Source organism: Mus pahari, chromosome 5, assembly GCF_900095145.1.
Source record: "Mus pahari chromosome 5, PAHARI_EIJ_v1.1, whole genome shotgun sequence".
Classification (NCBI taxonomy): domain Eukaryota; kingdom Metazoa; phylum Chordata; class Mammalia; order Rodentia; family Muridae; genus Mus; species Mus pahari.
In genome coordinates this window covers 100442790-100464824 of record NC_034594.1, presented here as the reverse complement: position 1 = coordinate 100464824, position 22035 = coordinate 100442790, and the positions used below count along the sequence as shown (strand labels likewise).

The 22035-nt window shown below is 44.4% G+C and overlaps 2 protein-coding genes across 4 annotated transcripts in view; both read left to right on the top strand.

The window, feature by feature from the left end:
- Nckap5 (NCK associated protein 5) overlaps positions 1-8713 on the top strand; it is an 809936-nt gene extending 801223 nt beyond the window's left edge. The window contains exon 17 of the mRNA XM_021198000.2: positions 7274-8713. Within this exon, the coding sequence (XP_021053659.1) occupies positions 7274-7552 (279 nt within the window). The 3' untranslated portion in view covers positions 7553-8713. The remainder of the gene's footprint in view (positions 1-7273) is intronic.
- A 548-nt stretch (positions 8714-9261) lies between these two features.
- Positions 9262-22035, top strand: part of Lypd1 (LY6/PLAUR domain containing 1) — a 41873-nt gene continuing 29099 nt past the window's right edge. Inside the window, exons 1-3 of one of the 3 annotated variants that reach the window (XM_021198317.2) lie at positions 10105-10377; positions 10514-10543; positions 11850-11987. In XM_021198317.2, the coding sequence (XP_021053976.1) occupies positions 10308-10377; positions 10514-10543; positions 11850-11987 (238 nt within the window). In that variant the 5' untranslated portion in view covers positions 10105-10307. Of the gene's footprint in view, positions 9325-10104; positions 10544-11849; positions 11988-22035 lie in introns of those variants that run through there. The other 2 variants (XM_029539291.1, XM_021198318.2) reach the window with 2 other exon arrangements.

The following is a 22035-nucleotide window of genomic DNA, read 5'->3' as shown; positions in this document are numbered from 1 at the left end:
AGCACATTACCCTTTGACCTCAGTCACTCTTTCTATTTAAATTTAAAGTCAATGTGGCTTCAAACATTGATAAGTAAATGTCATCTGACAAGACAGTAGCTAGCCTGCTTCCACGCGTTCCTAAGGAGAGGCAAGAAGGAGCCACAGACTCAAAAACAACTGGAGATTCTGGGAGAAAATGAGAAAGCATGGACAACTTAGTGTCTGGCAAAGCCTTTTGGAGAAAGTTGGTAGCAGGGGTAGGGACTGGTGGCTAAGTAAGAGACATTTTCCTAGGGAGATAGAACACACATTTCTACTCACCCTAGATAGGGACAGACCAACGTAACTATAGCATGTTGGTCTAACTTGGTGAGCCAGTGAGTTTTCCTTGGAGTAACTAACAGGAGCGTGGGTGAGGGGTGGCTTATAAAAGGTGGGATGGCAAAAGCAGCTACATCATGCCACAGCCCACCCAAACACTGGTGATCACTTGCTAAAACTGTAGCCTTGGCTCTCTCTGCACAGTTACAGGTAGTTTTCACCTGCTGTTGTATTGGCTGGTCATTTCACAGCTGGTCGGCTGGTCAGAGTTTCTCAATCCAGGAGCTGTTAAATGTTCCTATAAATCTGAGGGGGACCCATGCAAACATAGATCAAGTAACCCAAACCCAGTAGGCCCCTCCATCCCTTGGATTGCTTCTGCAGTTAATTTTCTACTTTTGGAGTGTTAACGAGATACGGCAAATCATGCCATTTCGAGAGTGTGGAGAGCTGAAGGTTCAGCTGCTGAACTACACCTCAATTCAGATGGAAAGAACAGTACCTCAACATACTACAAGCTAATCCCGCTTGAACATTGCACAACATGCCAAATGGAAAACACTGGTGCTTTCAAAAAAAAAAAATCTAACCAATGACACAATCCCAGAGTCCAAAGTGCAGAGGAGAGATACTGAGTCTGCCTCACTGCGGGGCACCAGTAGAACACCGCTGGCAAGCCACTCAGGGGAGGCAGGACACAGTCCGTAATGGAGGTCCTCCAGCTGTTTCCCTGGTAGAAAACTGCCGGGTCTGGGAAGATTGCTGGTCAGAGTTTCTCTGTCTCCTGTGTATCCAGGCATAGCTGGCAAACCTGGGGAGTTGGGAACAGGGGTCCCAGGTCCATGCTTCACCTCAAGGCATCTGAAAGCCAAGGATGAGGGCAGAGCCCAGTTGGGTTCCAGGTGAGTGCTGAGACTAGGGAGGGACTGGGAGAGAAAAGGATTTCTCTGGGAGATGTAGGCACAGGTCTTTACCAGAAGGCCTCCTCCCCCCTCCCCCTCCCCCCACCCCTCCTTGTTATCCTTGACGAAGAGAGAGTCCGTGCTATGTCCAAAGGACTTTATTTGGTGGCTAATGTATATGCATACACCCTACTCAGGATGCCCAGGAAGAGAAGCTCCTTGGCTAAACACTCAGGGGCCAGGTTATCTAGATACCTCATTAGCATGGAAGTTTTTATGCCACTTGACTGATTGATTGTCTTGGTCCTCTCAGTGGGGTGTCATGGTTTCCTGTTCCAGAGCTAACTAGCTCCATGCCCGCTGACTCAGTCCTACTAGTTCTTCTGTCAGGTGGCTCTTTCCACTTGCCCCACAGAGAGACACAAAAAAAAAATAAAGAGAAGACTCCTAAAATTACCAATCCCACAGGGATAGATCCCAATGAAATCAAATTACATGAAACCTAAGAAGTCAAATGAATTATTTTAAGAACATTGAACGATTTCCAGAAGCATATGAAATAAACTGAAGGCATTCAAAGAGAATCAAACAGAAACTTGAAATGAGGACAACAGCACAGGGCATGAAAGGGAGATCCAGGGGCAGTGTTACAGAAATGCTGGAAACATCAAGTTGAAACTTTGCAAGTGAGAAGCTGGATTAAACTAACAACTCAGTAGAAAGATTTGCAATAGAATTGGTCATATGGAAGATGGGACTTGGGAACAAGGTAGACAAATTAGATAATTCAGCCAATAATAAAGATATAATAATAATGTTAATAACTTCACATTTCCAATCAAAAGTCAAGGACTAGTAGTTAGGATTGTTAAAACAGGACCCATGTATTTATTGCCCCAATATACGTACCTCACTGGCAAAGACAAACACAGACATAGTGTGAAAGCATGGAAAAGGGTGTTCTAAGCAAATAAAACTAGAAAAATGCAGGGATAGCCACATTAATATCTAACTACTGAATCAGTAGGGATTAAGAATATCACTTCATATTGGTTAAAAATATAATTATCAAGAGAATAAACTAATTCTAAACATATACACACCAAACACTGACATCTAATTTCACAAAACAAACACTATTGAATATAAAAGATGGAGGGTTGGTAGGTGAGCTCAGTGATTAAGGGCTCTTGGTGGTCAGTTCAATTCCCAGTAATCATATTGTGTGTCTCACAACTGTCTGTAACTCCAGCTCTAGATGATCTGACACCTTCTTCTGGCTTCCTTTAATACCTACACACATGTGCATGCATGTGTACATACATACACAACCTAATGAAAATAAAATAAATCTTAAATAAGTGAATACTATTGACCTCAGCATACAGCACTAATAAGGAAAAGCTTACATCTCTCCCTAAAACCTGGAATAAAACAAAGATGCCCATTCCCTCTACGTTTATTCAATACAATGCTTGACGTCTTCAGCTAGAGCAGTAAGACAGGAAAAGGAAATAAAAGGACATGAATTGGAAAAGAATATAATTATTCCTATTCACATATGATTTGATCCTACACACAAGAGACCCTACAAACTCTACCAAAAGTAAGACTGGAGAACAGAATGGAAATCGTGAGAAAGGCGAGAGAGGGGAGAAGCAGGGCTTACTGTGGTCAAAGTAAAAGATACACCTGTATGAAAATGTCTCCATGCAAGCCCATCACCACGTGCCATGAGCATGCACCAATAAAACATGGAACAGGAAAATCGACAAAGAGAAAAGTCTCTAGCACAATGCCTGATCCACAAGCTCAGACAAGACAGATGTAGCCCATTGCTATGCATGAGCAGTCTCTCTTTATTTTTGGCACTGTTCTTTTTAAATTGTTTTTTATGATCAAATAAATCGAAATCAAGTAATTATTAGTTAATGTTTCACTTTTGAAATAAAAATCCTGGACGCATGTTTCTGATGTTAGACACAGCCCGTGTTCCTGGGCCACCATCTTCACCACTTTCTGGGGCTCCCATGGTGAACCCAGGTTAAGAGTGGCCTTTTTTGTCTCTTGCCCTGATTCTGTGTAGGAAAGAAACAAAGTGCACATTTTCTCTATAATGAGAAGGATGTTTTCCTCACTGTGGACTTTCTCTCCATAGCCTCATGGCCAGAGTCAGACTTTCAGATAATTGTGCAGACAGATGATAGGCACACAATCATTTAGGTAAATTCTAGAGATACATGGTAGATGGGTAGATACATACATACATAGCTATATGCATAAGTATATAGATAGATAATTAGATAGATAGATGCATACATACATACTACTCCCATACATACATACATGCATACATAGATACAATCATGCATACATGCATACATACATATAAACATGCATGCATGCATACATACAAATACACAGACATGCATGCATATATACAGGCATGCATGCATACATGTAAACATACATACATATATACAGACAGACAGACAGACATAGAAACATACATACACAGCTTGTTTTTTCTTACTATTCTTTTATGTTAAGCTTAACTTTATTAGGATTATTATTGCTGAGGTGAAACACCATGAATGAAAAGCAAGTTGAGGAGAAAAAAAAGTAAAAGTCAGGACAGGAACCTAAACAAGGCAGAAACCTGGAGGGAGGGGCTGATACAGAAGCCACCGAGGAGTAGTGCTTACTGGCTCGTTCCTTGTAGCTGTCTCAGTCTGCTCTGTTGTAGCACCCAGGACTACCAACCAACTCAGGAATAGCACCACCCATGAGGCACAGCCCTCCCCTGTTAATCACTAGTTAAGAAAAAGCCCTACAGGGTTGTCTTCAGCAATATCTTATGGATGCCCTTTCTCAACTGAGGCTCCTCCTCTCTGGTGATTCCAGCTTATGTCAAGTTGACATAAAACTTGCTGGAACCTGTATATATTGCATACCGAGCATGTGTCAGAATCGCCCTGTGAGCTTGTTTGGAGCAGGTGCCAGGGCCCCAGATTTCTGGTGTAGCGGGTTTGGGTGAACACCAGAAAATTGAATTTTCAACAGGATCCTTGATGGTACATTGGCTCCCGATAGTCTGGAGAGTAAACTCTGAGAATCACTGTCGTAGACTGATAATCCTACCGTGTGTGTGTGTGTGTGTGTGTGTGTGTGTGTGCGCGCGCGCGTGCGTGCGCGCTACTGTGTTTCACTAGGAGTGTGTACAGATACATGGGGAACATGTGTTTACAGCAGCAACTTATCAATAACTATGTTACTCAAGAAAATACATTAAGCAGCTTCTATGTGGCTGAGCTATAGGTGCTTGTTTCTAGGCTTTTCTTCAGTGCTGACAAACAGCCCTCCTTGTCACCATCTGTGCCTGAAGGAGGATGAACATGGCACTTATAGTCAAGAAAGGAAGGCTCTACCCACAGGTTGTCCGCACCTCAAATGTATTTAGCTTTCCTCTGTCTTATAGTAGGGAATAATAAGTGTTGAGTGAGCCTGAGCTCCACATAGACCAGGCACAGATGAGGAAAATGTGTGTGTTTCTTGAAAAGGAGTAGCACACCCAGGTGATGAGAAATTGTACTGAAGGTTCTTCATTCACCTAAAATGTAGATACATTCTCAAATTATGTTATAGAAATAAACATCCATGCTCTCCAAGCCACTCCCTACTAACGGCCCGTTGCTAATATTGTGCCAGGTAATTTGAGGGTAGGGGTTATGGATCAAAGGCTTAAAACTTAACAGAACATTAAAAAAAAAAGCATTTGCTTGATTTTTTACTGATTATGGAATCATTGTCTGTGCTGGGCTAAGAATCTGTGGATCAGCCCCTTGCCATGATTTCAAGGCAACCATCTGAGATTGAAAACCAGTTCCATGAGTAACTAAATAAGCACTAATGCAAAGCACAAGCCCAAAGTCTTTCCATGAAATGGTCCCATCCTCCATTGTAGAGAAACTTCCAACACCAGACCTTACAACACCAAAGATGTCCACTTTCGGATCTCTTTTCTCTTTCCAATGGGTATTTAGTAATTAAGAGTCTGCAGGTCCTGGCTGCGTCTGTCTGCCTCCATCATTTTCCTCCTGACATTTACAAGACCAGTAGAACTGTATGGGACCTGGACTAGGGCAGGAGAAGAAACTGGGTGTATTCAAGATGTATTGACAGATCATTGAAATGGAAGATTTGGGTAACAACATTTTTGAAATGATCATGACAAAAAAAAAATAACCTTTTTTTTTTTTTTTCCTTTTTTACTCTGAAGGGGTTAGATTCAACAGAAGGAATAAAAACCACCACTACCAGCAACAGCACACACAAAGCAAGCTTGATGCCAGATCCCTCTCTCTGCTGTGCAGGGAAGCTTCAACCCAGTAATCATCGGGCTGAGCCTCACCCTGAGCACTGATCAGCAGGGACAATGTTAGAGACACACGAGCAACGAGTTCTGACCTTATAGTCCTGGAATCTTGTTAGCAGTATTGTTTCTGTTTTGCGTATTATATATCCAAATAGCTCTAGAAAAGTTTTGACTTCTGGCCACAGTGAATAAAGTCTGAGTTAATAGACACACTAAATACCATAAGCTGTGTGTGTGTATGTGTGTGTGTGTGTGTGTGTGTGTGTTCTAGTAGAGGCCAGAAAACAACTTGGAATGTCATTCTGGCACTGTCCGGTCCATGTCATTATTTGTTTTGCTTTTGACATGGGGTATGCTCTTTCTCTAAAGCCAGGTACCCTCTGGCCTGGGACTCAGCAAGTAGGCTGGACTGGCTGGCTACAGAGTCCAAAGAGCCTCTTTTCTCTGCTTCCACAGCACTTGGATTACTCTTGTGTTCCACCACACTCATTTCTTTTAGATGGGTCCTGAGGATCAAACCCAGGTCCTTATGCTTGCAACAAAGTAATACACTGACTGAGCCATCTCCCAAGCTCAAGACACAAGTGTGAAAATGACAGTATGTGTTGTTTATAACTAAGACTATTGTATGTCAACTAAAAGGAAATAAAACTTAAAAAGTAACATAAGGACCCAAAAGCTAAATCAAAATGAAGCATTCACTTTTCTGAAAGACTAACAGAGTCTCTGAAGTGCCTATGACCTTGGAGGATTAACCTAACCAACCGGTGGTTCTTGTTATCATATTTAAGGCCCTGTTGCTGCTTTTCCCTGGGATGGTGGAATTCATTCCTCAAGGGAGAAAAGCTGATGGGGTCTGCTTTAGGGGCTTGATCGCCCTCACTCTTCTCATTACCTCTGGTGTCCCTGCCTCCCATTGTCCTTGCCCCAACCTGAGCAGCTGCGTGATCCACCGAAGACACTCAAGCTCTCAGGGCACCTACAATGATTGCTTAGTATAACGACAGTATTTTATGAAATCCTGAAGCAAAGTATGAAGAAAATCACATCCTTGGAATAAATTGGTATAGCTAGGCCTTCTGGAAGGGAAGGTTTCTAAAGTGCAGACGCGTTACTTGGTTTTTATGCCTCTAGCCCTTCTGCAATCTGTAGGCAATAGCTCCGAGCTCTGCTTCAAATATCTCAGGTGCCTAAAAGGGACAAAATTGAAACATGACAATATTCTTGACAAGCTTAATATGTACTTAAATTTTATGGCAATTTAACAGATTTTATGCCTTTTTTCTTCCAAAAGACTATAACTTCTGGCTGAAACTCAAGTCATATCCCTTTTAGAAAAAGTACAAGAAGTATTTATTAAGAAAACAGAGGACTTTGAACTTTTGATAAAGAAAAATAAGACACTTTACCTGAGTAAATTTCAAATGGATCCATTTAAAATGAATTAAGTGGCACTTAACTGGTTTGCAAATTGGGGTCTATTTATCTCACTAAAATGATTAAAGTCTTGATTTATCCCTAAAATTAGCTTTATTATTGCATTTAATTACACTAAAAGATTGTTAAGGACTTGTAGGTTCTCTCTGTCCCTTTAAACTGTACTTTATTCAGACAATAATTGAATATCAGATAGGATAAATTGATTTTTTTCCAAAGAATTATGTTTCTAATATTTTCCTCTTTTTTATTGCAGGAACCGAAACAAGTTGAAGAAACAAAAGAAGATCCTGAGAATAGATTATCTGAAATTTCCCTGGAGTCATTCAATAAATTTAGCAGCAATACTGTGATTTTATTAGGAAAAGAGAAGTCTCCAAGTGAGGTTGAAGGACAAAAGGAAGAGAAAGACAAAAAGACAGAAGTGTCTTCGAGTAGCTCCGAAAGGCCTGGGGTGGACCGCGTGGAGTCTCTGAGTGACTCTCTGTATGACAGTTTCTCCTCTTGTGCAAGTCAAGCTTCCAACGAGGCCTAGAGGAGCATCCCTCAGTGAGACTCCTGCATGGTACACTAGGCAAACAGACTCTGGAGCCGGGCATGCAGGAGGACTCACTCCGGAGAAGCTGATAGTCAGTCCCCCAGAGTTTACTTCTCTCGTGGACAGGTAGAGATTGCCTCTACTTACTGTGTTTTGAAAGGATTAAAAAAACAAAATATGATGGAGAATTATCAACGTTTGCACTTTTTTGAGTATTTGTATAAAAGTTGTAAATTTTTTTTTGGGGGGGGAAGAGAAGTTATATTTGCAGGGGGAGAAAGATAGCAATAAAAAAGAGTTGGCGTCATGCTCTTGAAACGATGCATTAAGTTCTAGAAGTTGATAATATATTTTTTAAAAGCCCCAGCTGAAGATTTGGTGAACGTAATCATCTTGGTCCTCAAGCCATTTGTGCATATACTGTCACTCTATGTGGATATACTGTCAATCTAAGCGTGGGGCAGGCAGGAAAGCCAGAGGGGTTGAGGTCACCTGTTCTGGAGGTCTCTCTCGATTGGGTGGTCCAATTTCCACATTGTGTCTCGAGGAAGATGTGATGAGATCGGTGTTCTGTTGGAGAATTAAGTGTGGGCACTGATTAGGTGGCACCGGATGATGCAGAAGGGAGCAGATCTTAGGAGGTTTCACTCCCGACCTCTTCTATCCATTGTATTTCTTCCTCTCCATTGTATTTCTCACAATTCCGAGTGTTTGCTGTTTTCTTTTTAAATCTCCCTGCTTTTTTATTATTATTAAAAACCTGGGTACTCTTTGCCATATCGTCTTTATAAAAATAAATGAATGGTTGGTGCTATGAAACTTTCTTACTTTTTAATATCCTTTTTTCTATTAAAGACTGTTTATATGGGAGGATAAATTCTATTTTAAAGGTTATGTGTATTTTTTCTAGACGTGAACTATTTATAATTCCTTCTGTACAGAAGCCTACAGACCAGGCAGAATAGAGCTATGTTTAGGATTTGTGTGGTTACCTTAGAACACTTGTATCTTTATAGAGTATTGTATGACCAGTGTTATTGTATTTGTGCAATTTGTTGTATTTGGATTTCATTACCTTAAATTCAAGCTGCGCCTAAAGTATCCTCCTTGTCTTTAAAAAAAAAAATCCTTTTGTTTCATTTCATTTCGGAATAAACGTCTTATCACGATTACATCCTATAAGAGCATAAAAGAACTTTGTTCAAGGAGAGGTTGGTCCCGTGATTATTTTAATTGAGTCTCACGCTTGCGCTGTGGAGAGGTTTCCCTGAAGGAATACATAAAGCCAACCCTTTTGCTACTGTAATGGTAATTCGAACAATTGTTAAGATCCACACTTCAGACAAGCAAGTAATGGTCAAAGCATCCTTGTCTCCCCAAGGAGTTAACCAGCTAGAAATGAAGGGGAGGGGGTGGGGGAGAATGAGCCTGAGGCAGCTATGGACCGATCTCTGCAAAGGATTTACAAGAAAGTCATTTATGCCTCTTCCAAACCTGCTCTACTGGCAGGCTAGGGAAATAAATGATCATATCCCAGCTGAGAGACCACTTCCCCTTGGGAGACCTCACAGGAGAGGGGTGATGCTTAGCCACGGGTTTCCACCGAAGCTTCCAAATCCCAAATCAGGGGTGGGGGTGGGTGGAAATGCGCGGGGGTTGTGGGCGGGGGCACCAAGAGCTGCGACTGCCTGCTCTGTGCACAGCACAGTCTTCCACAAAGCTCCACCGGGAAGGCAAAATAGCACCGTGGTGTCCCGGGAATATGCAAGGTGGGTCACTTAGATTTGTCAGAAAGGGGAGTAGTGGAGGAGGGAGGCAGCCTATGGCCGAGTGGCCATGCTTTAGCGCTGTAAGGAGTGTATGCCCATAGCTGGTGGCTTGGGGGAGCAGTCAGCCCCATTTGCTTTTCAGTGAGAGCACAGATCCCGGTGTCCACTCCTCAAGTAGCTTTATTTCTAGGCTAGGAGACCCGAGCTGAGTCAATGCATCCCCCTGCGGTGTATGCAAGCAGGTGAGGAGACGGTGGTTGGGCTAAGCGAGCCAGCTGCGGTAGGGTCACCATCGTACTCGCAGGCGTTCTGCCGGAAGACCCAGGTGACCGGTGAGGTGGGTTTCTCTCAGGAAGAGGCGCGGTTGCGTCGGACACCCCAGGGAACTCGCTACCGCGCAACTTTGCAAGGTGCCCGGAAACAGCCCTTCGCCTTATCCAGGGCAGTCACCCAGAGGGCCAGGGGGCAGCGAGTAATAGAAGACGCCGGGTTGGGTGGGCGAGACCCAGTTGCAAGGGTACTGGTTAGCACCGGAAGGGAACAGAACACCTGGAAGGGAAGGGTGTCGCAGCTCAGCACTCGGGTCTCCGAGTTCGCATAGGACAGGTCCTGATGGCACCTGCTGCGCCCTAGTCACCCCCTTATTCCTAACCTCTGCCAACACTACTCCAGAGCCCAGCAGGCGCTCCTTTCCAAGGAACTAGAGGAGGTAGGCTAAAAGGGTGGCAGAAAGGGGTGGGGACAGTAGAGAGACAGTCCCAGCCTTCCCCGCCCTCTACCCCCACCACAACTCGGCAGCCGTCACGTGGTACCCGGAGTGGGAGGGGTGGGGGCAGAAGAGGCGAGACTTTTTTGGGTGCTCCGGATCGCCAGTAGTTCTTCAAGCCTCAGCAGCCAACTCCTCCGGAGGCGCTGCGCTCCGCCCCAGAGAGCGCGAACCCAAGGAGCCTGGGACCAGCCTCTGGGAGCCCCGGGCGCGGGCGATGCGGGCGCCGCGGGCGACACCTGCGGCTCCTCTCGGTGGCAGCCGTCGCTTGGGCGGCAGCAGCGCGAGCCTCGGCAGCCTCGGCAGCCTCGGCAGCTACAGTCGCCGCGGCCACAACAGCCTCCGCTGCGGTCGTGGTCTCTGATGCTCTTGCCCGCTCCCGGCCCTGCCGATCCGGGAGGATGTGGGTTCTCGGCATCGCAGCAACTTTTTGCGGATTGTTCTGGCTTCCAGGTAAGAAGATGAAGAGGCCAGCTGCCTGGCCAGACACGCTCCTGCTATCTCGCCAAGCGTCCCTGCTCTCAGCCCCAATGCGCCCAGCTGTGGTCCGCGCCGCGCTGGGGCTACCCAGCGGGAGTTTGGTGCTGGAAACTGAGACCAAAGGCGCCAGACTGGGACGCTCTCCAAGTCCCGCGCTGCAGGAGAGCCGAGAGCGGCAGATTGGCGCGACTCTTGGCTGCAGCTGCGTGGGGTACACAGAGTCGGGGGATACAGAGCTGGGAGTGGGGAGGGTCCTTGAGTTGGGCGAGACAGGAAAAGGGGCGACAAGCCTCCAACCTAGTCAAGTTACCCAGTGTTTGTGGCCACCCAAGGGAGCGGCGACGCTGACAGGTGAGCGACTGGCTGAACAATCTGCTGCTGGGGGCGGGGGAGCAGCCCTCCCGGACTGAGTTAGATAGCTGTGCTCTTCGTGCGATCGGTAGGGTGTTAGGAAGGGGCATGCGGCCCAAAGAGAAGCTCCCAGATCAGAGGAGAGCAACCAGGAAGATATGGTAAGTACCTAACTGCTCCTGATCGCGGACTCTAAGCTATCAGGATTTTTTTTCCAACAGCCATGTTTTTCAAAAAGGGGGTAACAAGACAGGTCTAAAAGGGATGCAGCGTGGCTGTCCCTGAGCGGGCGCGCACATCCAGCACAGGCTCTCACACTACATCCTCTCCAACCATCAGCAGCAGCTGTCCCTGTTGCTGATCACAAGAAGCGACCCTGAGCTGGAGGACTGAGCAGGGATACTTAGTATCCAGCACCTCCCCCCAGGTTGCAGGGTGGTCGCCAGGAAGCATCAGAGCCCATGGACGCCGACTTACAAGATTAAATAAATAAAACCGAAAACGCGCGTCAGCCAATGCAATTTTGAACGGTGCCAAAATAGTAATTAACCAATTTGTAACCAATTAGTAATTAGGCTCAGACAGAAGCTCAAGCTTGTACCCCACTACTTTGATCTGGGATTTGAACTCTCACCGGTCTCTTTGCAACTTCTTGCAGAAAGGCCTGAGGGGTGTTACAGGAGCTGTTTGTGTCTAGAGAAGAAATGTAGGGTCTCTGGCAGGGCTTTATCCTCCTAGACCCTGGATACTGATGCCGCCGCCCCCTGCTGGCTTCAGGCACCTCCAGCCTTCCTGAACATCAGGATGCAGAGACCAGAAGCCCTTGTTGTCTGGGGCAGTGCACAATTGATACTGGCCAGCCAGGATGCTCTCTATGCAAGCCAGATCTTAACCAGTGTTTCTGAACCCCACCGCATCTGTCCCACAGGACTGGCGCTGCAAATTCAGTGCTACCAGTGTGAAGAATTCCAGCTGAACAACGATTGCTCGTCCCCTGAGTTCATCGTAAATTGCACAGTGAATGTTCAAGACATGTGTCAGAAAGAAGTGATGGAGCAAAGTGCGGGTAAGATACTCTTCCCCCTCCCACCGCCATCCAAGACTGGGAAAGGAGGGTGTTAAATTACAGGAAGAGATCCCGACTGATGTAACGTACATGCTACTGTGTGTTTTACATGCACTCGGGCACACAGACACACATATACACACTGGTTAGCACAGATGTACTTTTAGAGTTGGAAGTTACTTCAACCTCTTTAGAGTTAATTGCCAGGGCTTCTTCCCAGGGGACTCCTGAGAAGTTATTGTAAATTAGTAGCTTTCCTTTATTTTTATTTTTATTTTTTTATTTATGCCTTTCACCTTCCTGGACTAAAAAGCTGATGGGGAGGTGAAAACAATATATGGATAACTGCCCCGGCTCCAGCACAGCTCGACAGTAGTCTGTGAGCAATGTCAGACTGAAATATGAAGCTACTTGAAGTTCCCAGAGGTCAGAACTTGAAAAATGTGTTTTGTCATAGCGCCACACCATATTTCTTTGAAGAACGCTATAGGATCTTTATTTAATTTTAGAACTAATGCATCAAATTCCAAGCACAAATTGCCAAGATCTTCCACAGGAAGGATACCTCCACCCCCACCCCGTACCCTAGCTATTTAGCTACTGGCCAGCTGAGTCGAGCGACTGTATGTTGTACAGCTGAAGAAGGGAGTTAGCTGGAACCGACTTCACTCTAGCTAGGAAGTCTTGAAAGGTAGAATCCCACCCACTCAGGAGTTAAAATTAAAAACTCACCCCAAAGTGGAACCAGAAATATGAGAAAATAAATGAGCCACTGCTTCAATTCCAAGGTCAAATAGAGAGTTGGCTATTTAAAGGTTGCTGAAAGCAAGGGAAATACCATCTTGGAATGAATGACATTGGGCGAGTCTTACTACTTTTTAGTCCAACAAGGTGCCCATAGAGCTCCACAGGTCATTAGTACAATCGAGTCCCCTTAACTCCCTGGCAGAGCAACGATGGGTAGAAGCTAGCACTGAAGACAGAAACCATGGAGAAGCAACTTCTTCTGGTTAGGAAATGGAAGTATATTGTTGTTAACCTCTTAGTTGCTTAAGGATCCTATCTGACAGCTCTCTATAGGACTGAGCAATGATGTGAGGGTGTGTGCGTATTGTTTTTTGAATGTGTGTGTGTGTGTGTGTGTGTGTGTGTGTGTGTGATATGCATGTATATATGCAAACATGTTCACAGTTGTTGGTACATGAGTATATATAGGTACCTGTTATGTGTACATGGTGTTCATGCTGGTATAAGATGCACGTTTGCATGTGTAGAGACAAGAGGTTGATATGCGTATCTCTCTTGCTCATATATATTGAGGCGGACTCTCTTACTTGAACCCAGAGTTCACCAATTCTAACTAGACAACTTGGTCCAAAGATCTCAGACCTCTGCCTCCAAAGGCTGAGCTTACAAGCAGGCATCACCTCATCAGCCCTGCTCACATTTAATGTGTGCTTGGCATCCAGACCCTAGTCCCCACACTTACCTGGAAGCACTTCCCCCGCCGTGCCATCTCTCCAGACCCTTTGTATGTGGCTGTTCTTTGTAGTACATTATTGGCTGAAGTGTATTTTTAAAAAAAAAAAAAAATGCTATTCTGGGAAGTCTAAGATGCAACTGCTCTCAAGCGCAATGTATCCTCCAAAGCCTAGCTAGCATTGTTGGAGCATCTGCTGCTCCTGTTATTTAATGCAGAAGGACAACACAAAACTTAATGAGGATAGTGTAACCAAGATGGATGTGAATGGTTTGGATGAGTGATTTTCTTCGCACTGTATTTTAACTGAGCCAAACATCATCTGCCCTTCGAATATCTTCCATGAAATAGGCTTGAGGTAGACGCGACGGAAGGTGCTAGCATGCCTTCAGAACTTCCTTAGAATCCTTAAGGCACTGCTCACCTGGGGGCTGGGCTTCACAACCAGGAGTGTGATCAAGAAAAGAGGTTACTGGGAAGAATACTTCCAAGAAACACTGCTTTTTGTCTATGTATTCATCAAAGATGACGGCCACACTCTCCCTTTTCAACATGCTGTTTCTCGTCTTGCTGCAGCCTCTTCTCCAAACTACACTGTAGAAAAGCCCTCATAACTTCCACATTACCCACAGAAAGCATATATATATATATATATATATATATATATATATATATATATATATATATATGCTTGTATGTATATACACAACATGGATACATATGCAAAGGTGCACACACTCAAGCAGGAGCAGGTGGGGGCCAGGAAGGCATCCAGCTCTCTCTCTCTCCCCTTTTCCCTTTAAGACATGATTTTTCACTGACCCTGGCCAGCAGCAAGCCCCAGAGATCCTCTTGTCTCTATCCTCCATAGCATTGTGGCCATACCTTGCTTTTTTTTTTTTTTTTTTTTTTAAACATGGATGGATGCTGGGATTCTTCAGGATTGTTCTGCAAACGCTTTTCTTCACTGTTCTCTAGTATTTACAATGGACTGACCACCTAGGCAAAGCTGGCTGTCTTCATTCTGTACCCATGACCTTTGCTTGCAACAACTGCAGCTGTGTGCAGTGCCTGCTTGTGACACTGGGCATCTGTACCCACCAGCCACCTTGGAAAAACAAGAATCTAGTAAACAGCCATTCTAACTCACATGCTAAATAGCCCAAACTGAGTTTTAGTTTTATCCTTTGTATAAACTTCTAAAACTTACATTTATTTATTTGAGGTGGGGGTGGTGATTGCACACAGAGCAGCACAGCTTACATGTCTCTAGAGGTCAGAGGTCAGAGGTCAGAGGACAACTGTCAAGAACTGGTTCTCCCTTCCACCATTCTCCGTTCCACCATTTTTCCCCCTGGGAATGTGGGTCCAGGACATAACCTTAATGTTGGTATCAAAACAAACAAACAAACAAACCAGAAGCAATTAATGAATCCAAGGGGGAAACAAGTTATGAGGTGTTTCTTAGTTTCTCTTAGTTTGTTTCCTGTTGCTGTAACAAAGTAGTCTAACAAAAGGAACTTCATGGAGAGTTTAGTTTTAGCTCACAGTTCAAGGCACAGTCCAGAAGGACATAGTCACAGTAGCAGAAGCTTGAGGGAACTAATTGGTCATACCACGGGCACTCAGAAACAAAGTAAGGCCTGCATGCTCTAGTGTCCACAGCCCCTCTCCTTTTCAAGAATCCAGTCAGAGACAGCCCTGCACATGACTAAGGCGAGTCTGCCCATGTAAAGTAAGGCAAAGATAATTCCCCCACAGACATGCCCTCTTTCTCCTGGTGTCAAGTTGGCAACACTAACCATCATACTAGCTGTGAATAGCTGCGAGGCACTCTGAGTGGGAATCCGATGGAAGCGAGGCAAATGTGCTCACTGTTGATTGTGGTGGTTTTGTTTGTTTGCTTGTTTGGTCGTTTGGTCATTTGGTTGGGTTCTTTTTACTTTGTTTTGTTATTCATTTAGTTTTCTTGGTTTGGGGGTTTATTTAATTTGGTTTTGGTGTTTTGCTTTGTTTTGTTTTTGTTTTTCCTCAGCAGAAAGCAATGTCGTGGGACTGAAACCTTGAAGGCATTTCATATTAAATTTCCTGTAATTGCTATAGACCAGACAGCTTGTTTTTTTTTTTTTTTTAACCAACAAGGATGGAGAGGAACTTTGGTTGCAAAGTGGCCACAATATAATAAAATTGTGGCAGCATGAGCTAACTTTCATTGTACGCACTATCTGGCTCATCCCTTAGCACTAGCCTCATAGTATCTTATGAAATGTAATAGCTCTATTCATAATGACTGATTATGAGTCTATACTTCAACCAGCCGACTATGGTTCCACTCTTTGTCAACTACACTCTCAAGAAAGAACATAGTGCCTGTTAGGTGGTGCTGGCAGGAATCAAAGCCAAATTTGTCCATAATGTAGCCTGTGCTGAGATTCTTGGTGCAGCAGAGCTGAAAATGCCAGTCTGCCCTAAGAGCATCTAGGTATCTTCCTGAAGTTCTGTTGAATTTGATAGCTCTCTTCCCCTTGAGGATGCTTATTCTGTGTATTCCTGTTCTGTGGGGCCATGAGTCTTGTCTAAGCTCTCCGAGAGACTCTGGGATGCTCCACACTGAATTACTAATTGGGAGCAGCCTTTGTATGTTATAGAGAAACAAAGGAAGACCTTTTAAAAAGTTAAATGCCTGATGCAAAGTCCACTAGCCCATTGTTACCAGGTGGCTCTCTCACTTCCCTGGCCAAACACATTTGCTGCAATGCCACCTGCCAGCCTCTGACAGAGGGAAATGTATCACCACACACTCCCAGAGAGCTGACACTGGGAAAGTTCTAAGGACTAAGATGATTTTCCTTTTTTGTGTCTGTCAAGTTCATCTGGAAGGCCAAGTGCACAGACCACAAAGTAGGTATCAGAAAGCCAACCAAAAGGGATTTAAAACTTTTGAGCGTGCCTTGAACTGCCATCTCTTTAATAGCTATAGAAATACCAGGGATTTATACAGACTAAGAAACCTTAATGAACTAACCTAACCTGACCTTGAGCAGCAATAAAACACGGTCTCCCAGCCTGACCCATCCCCAAACACCGGCCATATGATATGGCCAGGCCTTATAGCAAAGTTGATCTTTGCTGGCTTAAGTCTGCAAACCGGTTCCTAGGAATTTTGAGAAGGTAAATTAAATTTCCAAGGAGGCGCACTTAAAGTTATCCTTTGCCTGTTTTCTAGGGGTGCCCCTGTTAGGACCTGAGGTTCTTTGCTAATGTTCTTTTTCCCTTGGCCATTTCTGGAATAATAAAGTGTGGGTTCTGGGGAAGCAAAGTTTCCTGTCCTCCCTAATTGATGGTTAGACGTTTGCATGACTAATGCCTCCCCTCCAGACTCTTCTCTTCATGGCTTGGTGTTTCTACGCAGCAGCGTCCTTGAGAATCACATTTACTTGGCTTATTTATCATTGCATTCCATAAAAATATTTCAAATATTGATTTTCATTTCAGAAGGGAAGCCTGCCCCCAACCTTCCAGTATGAATTTTTAAACCAGGGTATAAAGAATACGAATTTGCATTTGTTTGACAGTGCAATCTTGTAATTAGAGTTTTTCCTCTTGACTAGATACAGTGAAAGGGGCATAATTTAATTTTTATAGACTAGCCAATTTCTGCCCTTACTAAAATATAGCTCTGTCAGTGAGCAAACTGTTACAGGTTCTCCTAAACCTTATTTAAAAGTTAAATGCAGTATATTGAGAGAAAGTTCATGGTCTGAATCGGTAACCTGATCGATCTTTCTACCCATCCTTGCAATATGCATTAATCTATTTGTCTGTTTTGCAATACAAGGGTTACTGATTTACATGCCATCTTGCGTCTCCATTATGGCTGGATAAGGAATGGCCGTTTTCCCTTTGGATTAGTCAGTTGCTCATTAAGTTAGACAAGGATGGCTCCAGGCCTTGGCTAGGTTCAGTTCATGTCTTGTTTTCTCCTGAGCTAAATGGGGAGCAGTGAACGAGGGATGGATGAACACCTGCTCCTGGTAAAACGAAGGTTAACTGCACGAGAAAATCACTGTTTTCTCAAGTCTGAAAGTGCTTGATTTTACCATGTTCTAAAAGTGGATTTTTGTTTGTCCCTGTGGGCTTATCAGAAACAAGTCAAGCTCTGCTTGTCAAATTTTTTATCGAGGTGTGGTTGTTCATGGATTCTCTTTTTAAAGCAACAGACGGGAGGGGACTGGGGAGACAGGGTCCTTCATTGCCCTGGTACTTTGGTAAAATGGCTATTCAAGCTGACATTCAAGCTTCCAGGGAATCTGCCTGTTTCTACTTCCTATCTTACTGTCACTGTATGAGTGTGTGTGTGTGTGTGTGTGTGTGTGTGCGCGCGCGCGCGCGCGCGTGCTCCAGCACCATGTTCCTGTGGTGTTCAGAGGCAACTCAAAGTAATCAGTCCTTTCTTCACGTGTATTCCAGAGTCATCTAATTCGGGTAATAATGCTTGGAAGCAAGCACTTGAACCTGCTGAGCCATCCCTCACCCGCCCTACGTCTCTGTCTTCTTCCTCCTGTGGCTCCTATGATCTCTCGTCAGACAATCACTGGCAATTCTATTTTCTCACCTGTAAAATCACTTTGAATCAGTCAGATGGATCATGGAGAAAACGTTTAAAATTTGCCCTAGGACCCAGGAGATGGCTCACTGGGTAAAGGAACTTGCTCCCAGGTCTGACTACCTGAATTTGATCCCTGGAGCTCAAGTAGTGGAAATAAAGACCTGCAAGTTCCTCTGCACACAAACATATAAAATAAGTAAATACAATAACTTAATTAAGTGAAAGCAAAAAAAAAAAGGGTTAAAATAAAAAGGGCTCCAAGGTCACGGTAATAGCTCAGTTGGTACAGTGTGCTGCATCGCGTGAGCACAGGCACCTGACTTCAACTCTTAGATCCCACAGTTAAACAAAAGCAGAAAACATCCTGCTAAGCATGGCGTCCTCTAATTCGGGTATATACATATGTTGGAGATAGTATAGGAAATCCTGCGGCTCACTGGCCTGCAGACCCTCCTTTGTAAATCCTAGGCAAGTAAGAGACCCTCCCTTAAGAAATAAAGTAGACAACGCCCGATGAATGGCAGTACAAGTTGTTATATGGCCCTTACACACACACACACACACACACACACACACAGAGAGAGAGAGAGAGAGAGAGAGAGAGAGAGAGAGAGAGANAGAGAGGAGAAGTGGAGATGAGAGGATAATGGGGAGGAGAGAGAGAGAGAGAGAGAGAGAGAGAGAGAGAGAGAGAGAGAGAGAGAGAGAGAGAGAAATTCCAACATTAAATCAGATATAATAGCAAGCTTGCTAGGAAGGCTTCCATGTCTATCTGAGTGAAGTTATGAACTGCACAGGAAGGGAGCCTGTCCTATGAGCACTGTTATTCCACCCCTTTCCCTTCTGAGGTGCTAAATAAAACACCTTTCTCTCTGGGACAAGACATTTTACCATTCAGCTTACCCAATGTGAATTCCAGATCCATCCATCTTGCTAATGCAGTAGGCAGAGCTGGCTTCTGGGGGAGATTTGAGGGAGAATATCACAGCCCTTTTGTCCCTGGGACTCTCCAATAGGGGAAGCATTTGTTTATGTTAAGTTTCCAACTGAACAGGCAGCCCCGGCTGACCTCCCATCTTAGTAGATGAAAGGCTTGAAGATTGATCCAGCTCTCCCCACAACGCTAATTCCTCCCACTAAGGTTTCTTGAAAGCTTCCTTCATTGATGGTTTTCCTAATGAGTTTAAACAGGGAGGCTTCAAAGCTGGGGCTCTTTTCCCAAGTGGAAAGAAGATGAAGTATGAAAACAAACTGCACCGCTTTCTTTGAAGTGTGAAAGGGATATTGGTTTCCCTGTGTGTTCCCTGCAAAGCCCAACTCCTTCTAGATTGTGGATCCCTCCTTCCTTCCCTTGCTTCATTCTTTCTTTAATTCAAAGAACTTTTTTTTGCTAACTTGGGTTCGAATTCCCAATCAGGCAAAAGTTTTAGTCTGGTAGAAAAGAGGGAACACCCCAAACTCTTGTTTTATGCTTGTCCCGGTTTCACTTCTGTTGCTATGATACAAGACCCTGATCAAATACAAATTTGGAGAGAGAGGGTTTATTCAGCTTACAGCTCCAGGTTCTGGTCCACCATGGAGGGGACATTAAAGCAGGGACTCAGCTCAGCTACTTACACCCACAGCCTCAAACAGAACAATGCTCCGTGCTTCTGGTCAGCCAGCTTTCTTAACGCCTATACAGTTCTGAGCTTAGCCCTGAAAATGGTGCTGCATACATCCAAGATGGCTTTTCTTATTCCTCAGTTGTGCCTCTTGTTTTAGGTGATTCTATATTGTGACACAGTGACATTTAATATATTAAACATTAAAACATATAGAAAAAAATTTTTTTACTTATTCATGTTACATTCCACTCTCTACCACCCTCCTAGTCACCTCCTCCCAGCCCTTCCCCCCACCCCTCCCTTTATCTGAGCAGGTGGGATCCACCCTTAGTATCCCCCTACCCTGGCACTTCAAGTCTCTGCCAGGCCAGGCACTTCCTCTCCCCCTGAGACCAAAAAAGGCAGTCCAGCTAGAAGAGCATATCCTATGTAGGCAACGGTTTTTGGGATAGCCCATACTTCAGTTGTTTGGGACCCACATGAAGACCAAGCTGTACATCTGCTACATATATGTAGGGAGGCCTAAGTCCAGCCCGTTTATGTTCTTTGGTTGGTGGTTCAGACTTTCAGAGATCCAAGGGTCCAGGTTAGTTGATTCTGTTGGTCTTCCTGTGGAGTTTTGATCCCCTTCAGGACCTGCAATTCTTCTTGCTATTCTTCCATAAGAGTTCCCAAGTTTCGCTCACTGTTTGGGTGTGGGTATCCTGCATCTATCTGAGCCATTGAATGAAAGGGGCTTCAGCGCCATTAACTGAGAGAGCATCACGTTCCAGGCTTTTCATGCTGGAGAAATGTATACAAGGAGATGAGTGTCCTTCCCTGGAAAAGGAAAAAACTGGCTACCGCATTCCTAAGTGAGACAGTGGGAGAATGGAACCTGGGCTAAGAGAGCTATCATAACATGAGTAGGTCTTTATGTGGTTCAGTCAACACAGCACTTTTATAGTGCGTACATGTCTCTGGGTTCCATCCCCAGGACCACATAGACTCAGTGTGACAGTGCATGTATGGGATTCCAACACTTAGGAGGTAGATGTAGGCAGATCAGTAAGGTCAAGAGCACCCTCAGCTACATAGTGTGCAGTAGGCCAGCCTGGGCTATATGAAATTCTGTCTCAAAAAACCTGAATAAAATCTAAAATCGGCCACGTCTGAGGTCTCCCTGGGCTTGCTTTAGGCACTATTCATGCTTCTGTCGAAAGACAGGGGTCTGAGCTTACCTTTTCTGCTGAGTGTACTTAAATGAAATGTTTAATTCCTGGCACTGCTGTCCTAAGAATTAGTCTGCAAGGCTCGAAATGACATGATATGGCCAAATCGGGAAATCTTACCCCCAGAGAGGTTCAGTAGGTAACATTCTCAAGACTGAACTGTGGTAGGGAATGGAATCCACTTCTTCCCAAGGCTTTGGAAACATTCTCTGGTTTGCTTTCCCCCACTTCGCTTTTATTTATTTATTTATTTACTTACTTACTTACTTACTTATTTGATTGTGGTCATGTGTGTGTGTGTGTGTGTGTGTGTGTGTGTGTGTGTGTGTGTGCGCGTGCGTGCGCATGCATTTTGGGTTGATGCATGGAGGCCAGATATATGTCACTAGGTGTCTTTCTCTCTTGCTCTCTCGCTGCACTTGGAGGTCACAGATCATCTAAGATGGCTGGCTGGTGAGCCCTAGAGGCCCTCCTTTGTCACGTCCTCAGCCCTAGAATGATAGGTACCCAATGCTCCACTATGTGGGTGCGAATTGGGACTCAAATTCTTGTGTTTGTGTAGCAAGCACTTTATACATTGAGCTATCTTGAGAAACTTTTTTTTTTTTGTCATTTTAAAAACAATTTTTTGAAAATCTGTGCACTAATCCGTAGAGGCTAGAGGGCCACTTGTGAGATTTATTTCTCGCCTTACACCACCCCAGGGTTCAGACTTAGTGGCAAGTGCCCTTTTCCCACCTATCTTGCCAACCCCTACACAACAATTTTATTAGTATATAATTAATATATCATTAGGGTCACTCTTTAACTTTAGAATTTGATGGGCTTTAGTAAATTGACAAGGTTTCATACCCATTACCAGACATCCTACTTTCTCTCCCCTTCCAACCTCGAGAAACCATTAATCCACTTCTTGTTATATGTATTTGTCTATGCTGGACATTGTATGTGAGGAGAATTATACAGTGCATGACATTTTCTGACCAGTAGAGTGTGTGTGTGTGTGTGTGTTATATGTACTGTTCCTGTTGCTAACTCCTGATGACACATTTTCCATCTTGCTAATGTACATAAGAAGAAAGGCATCTAGATGAAGGATCTGGAAACTTCTAGATAACCATCTAGACAGTGGATCACAGAA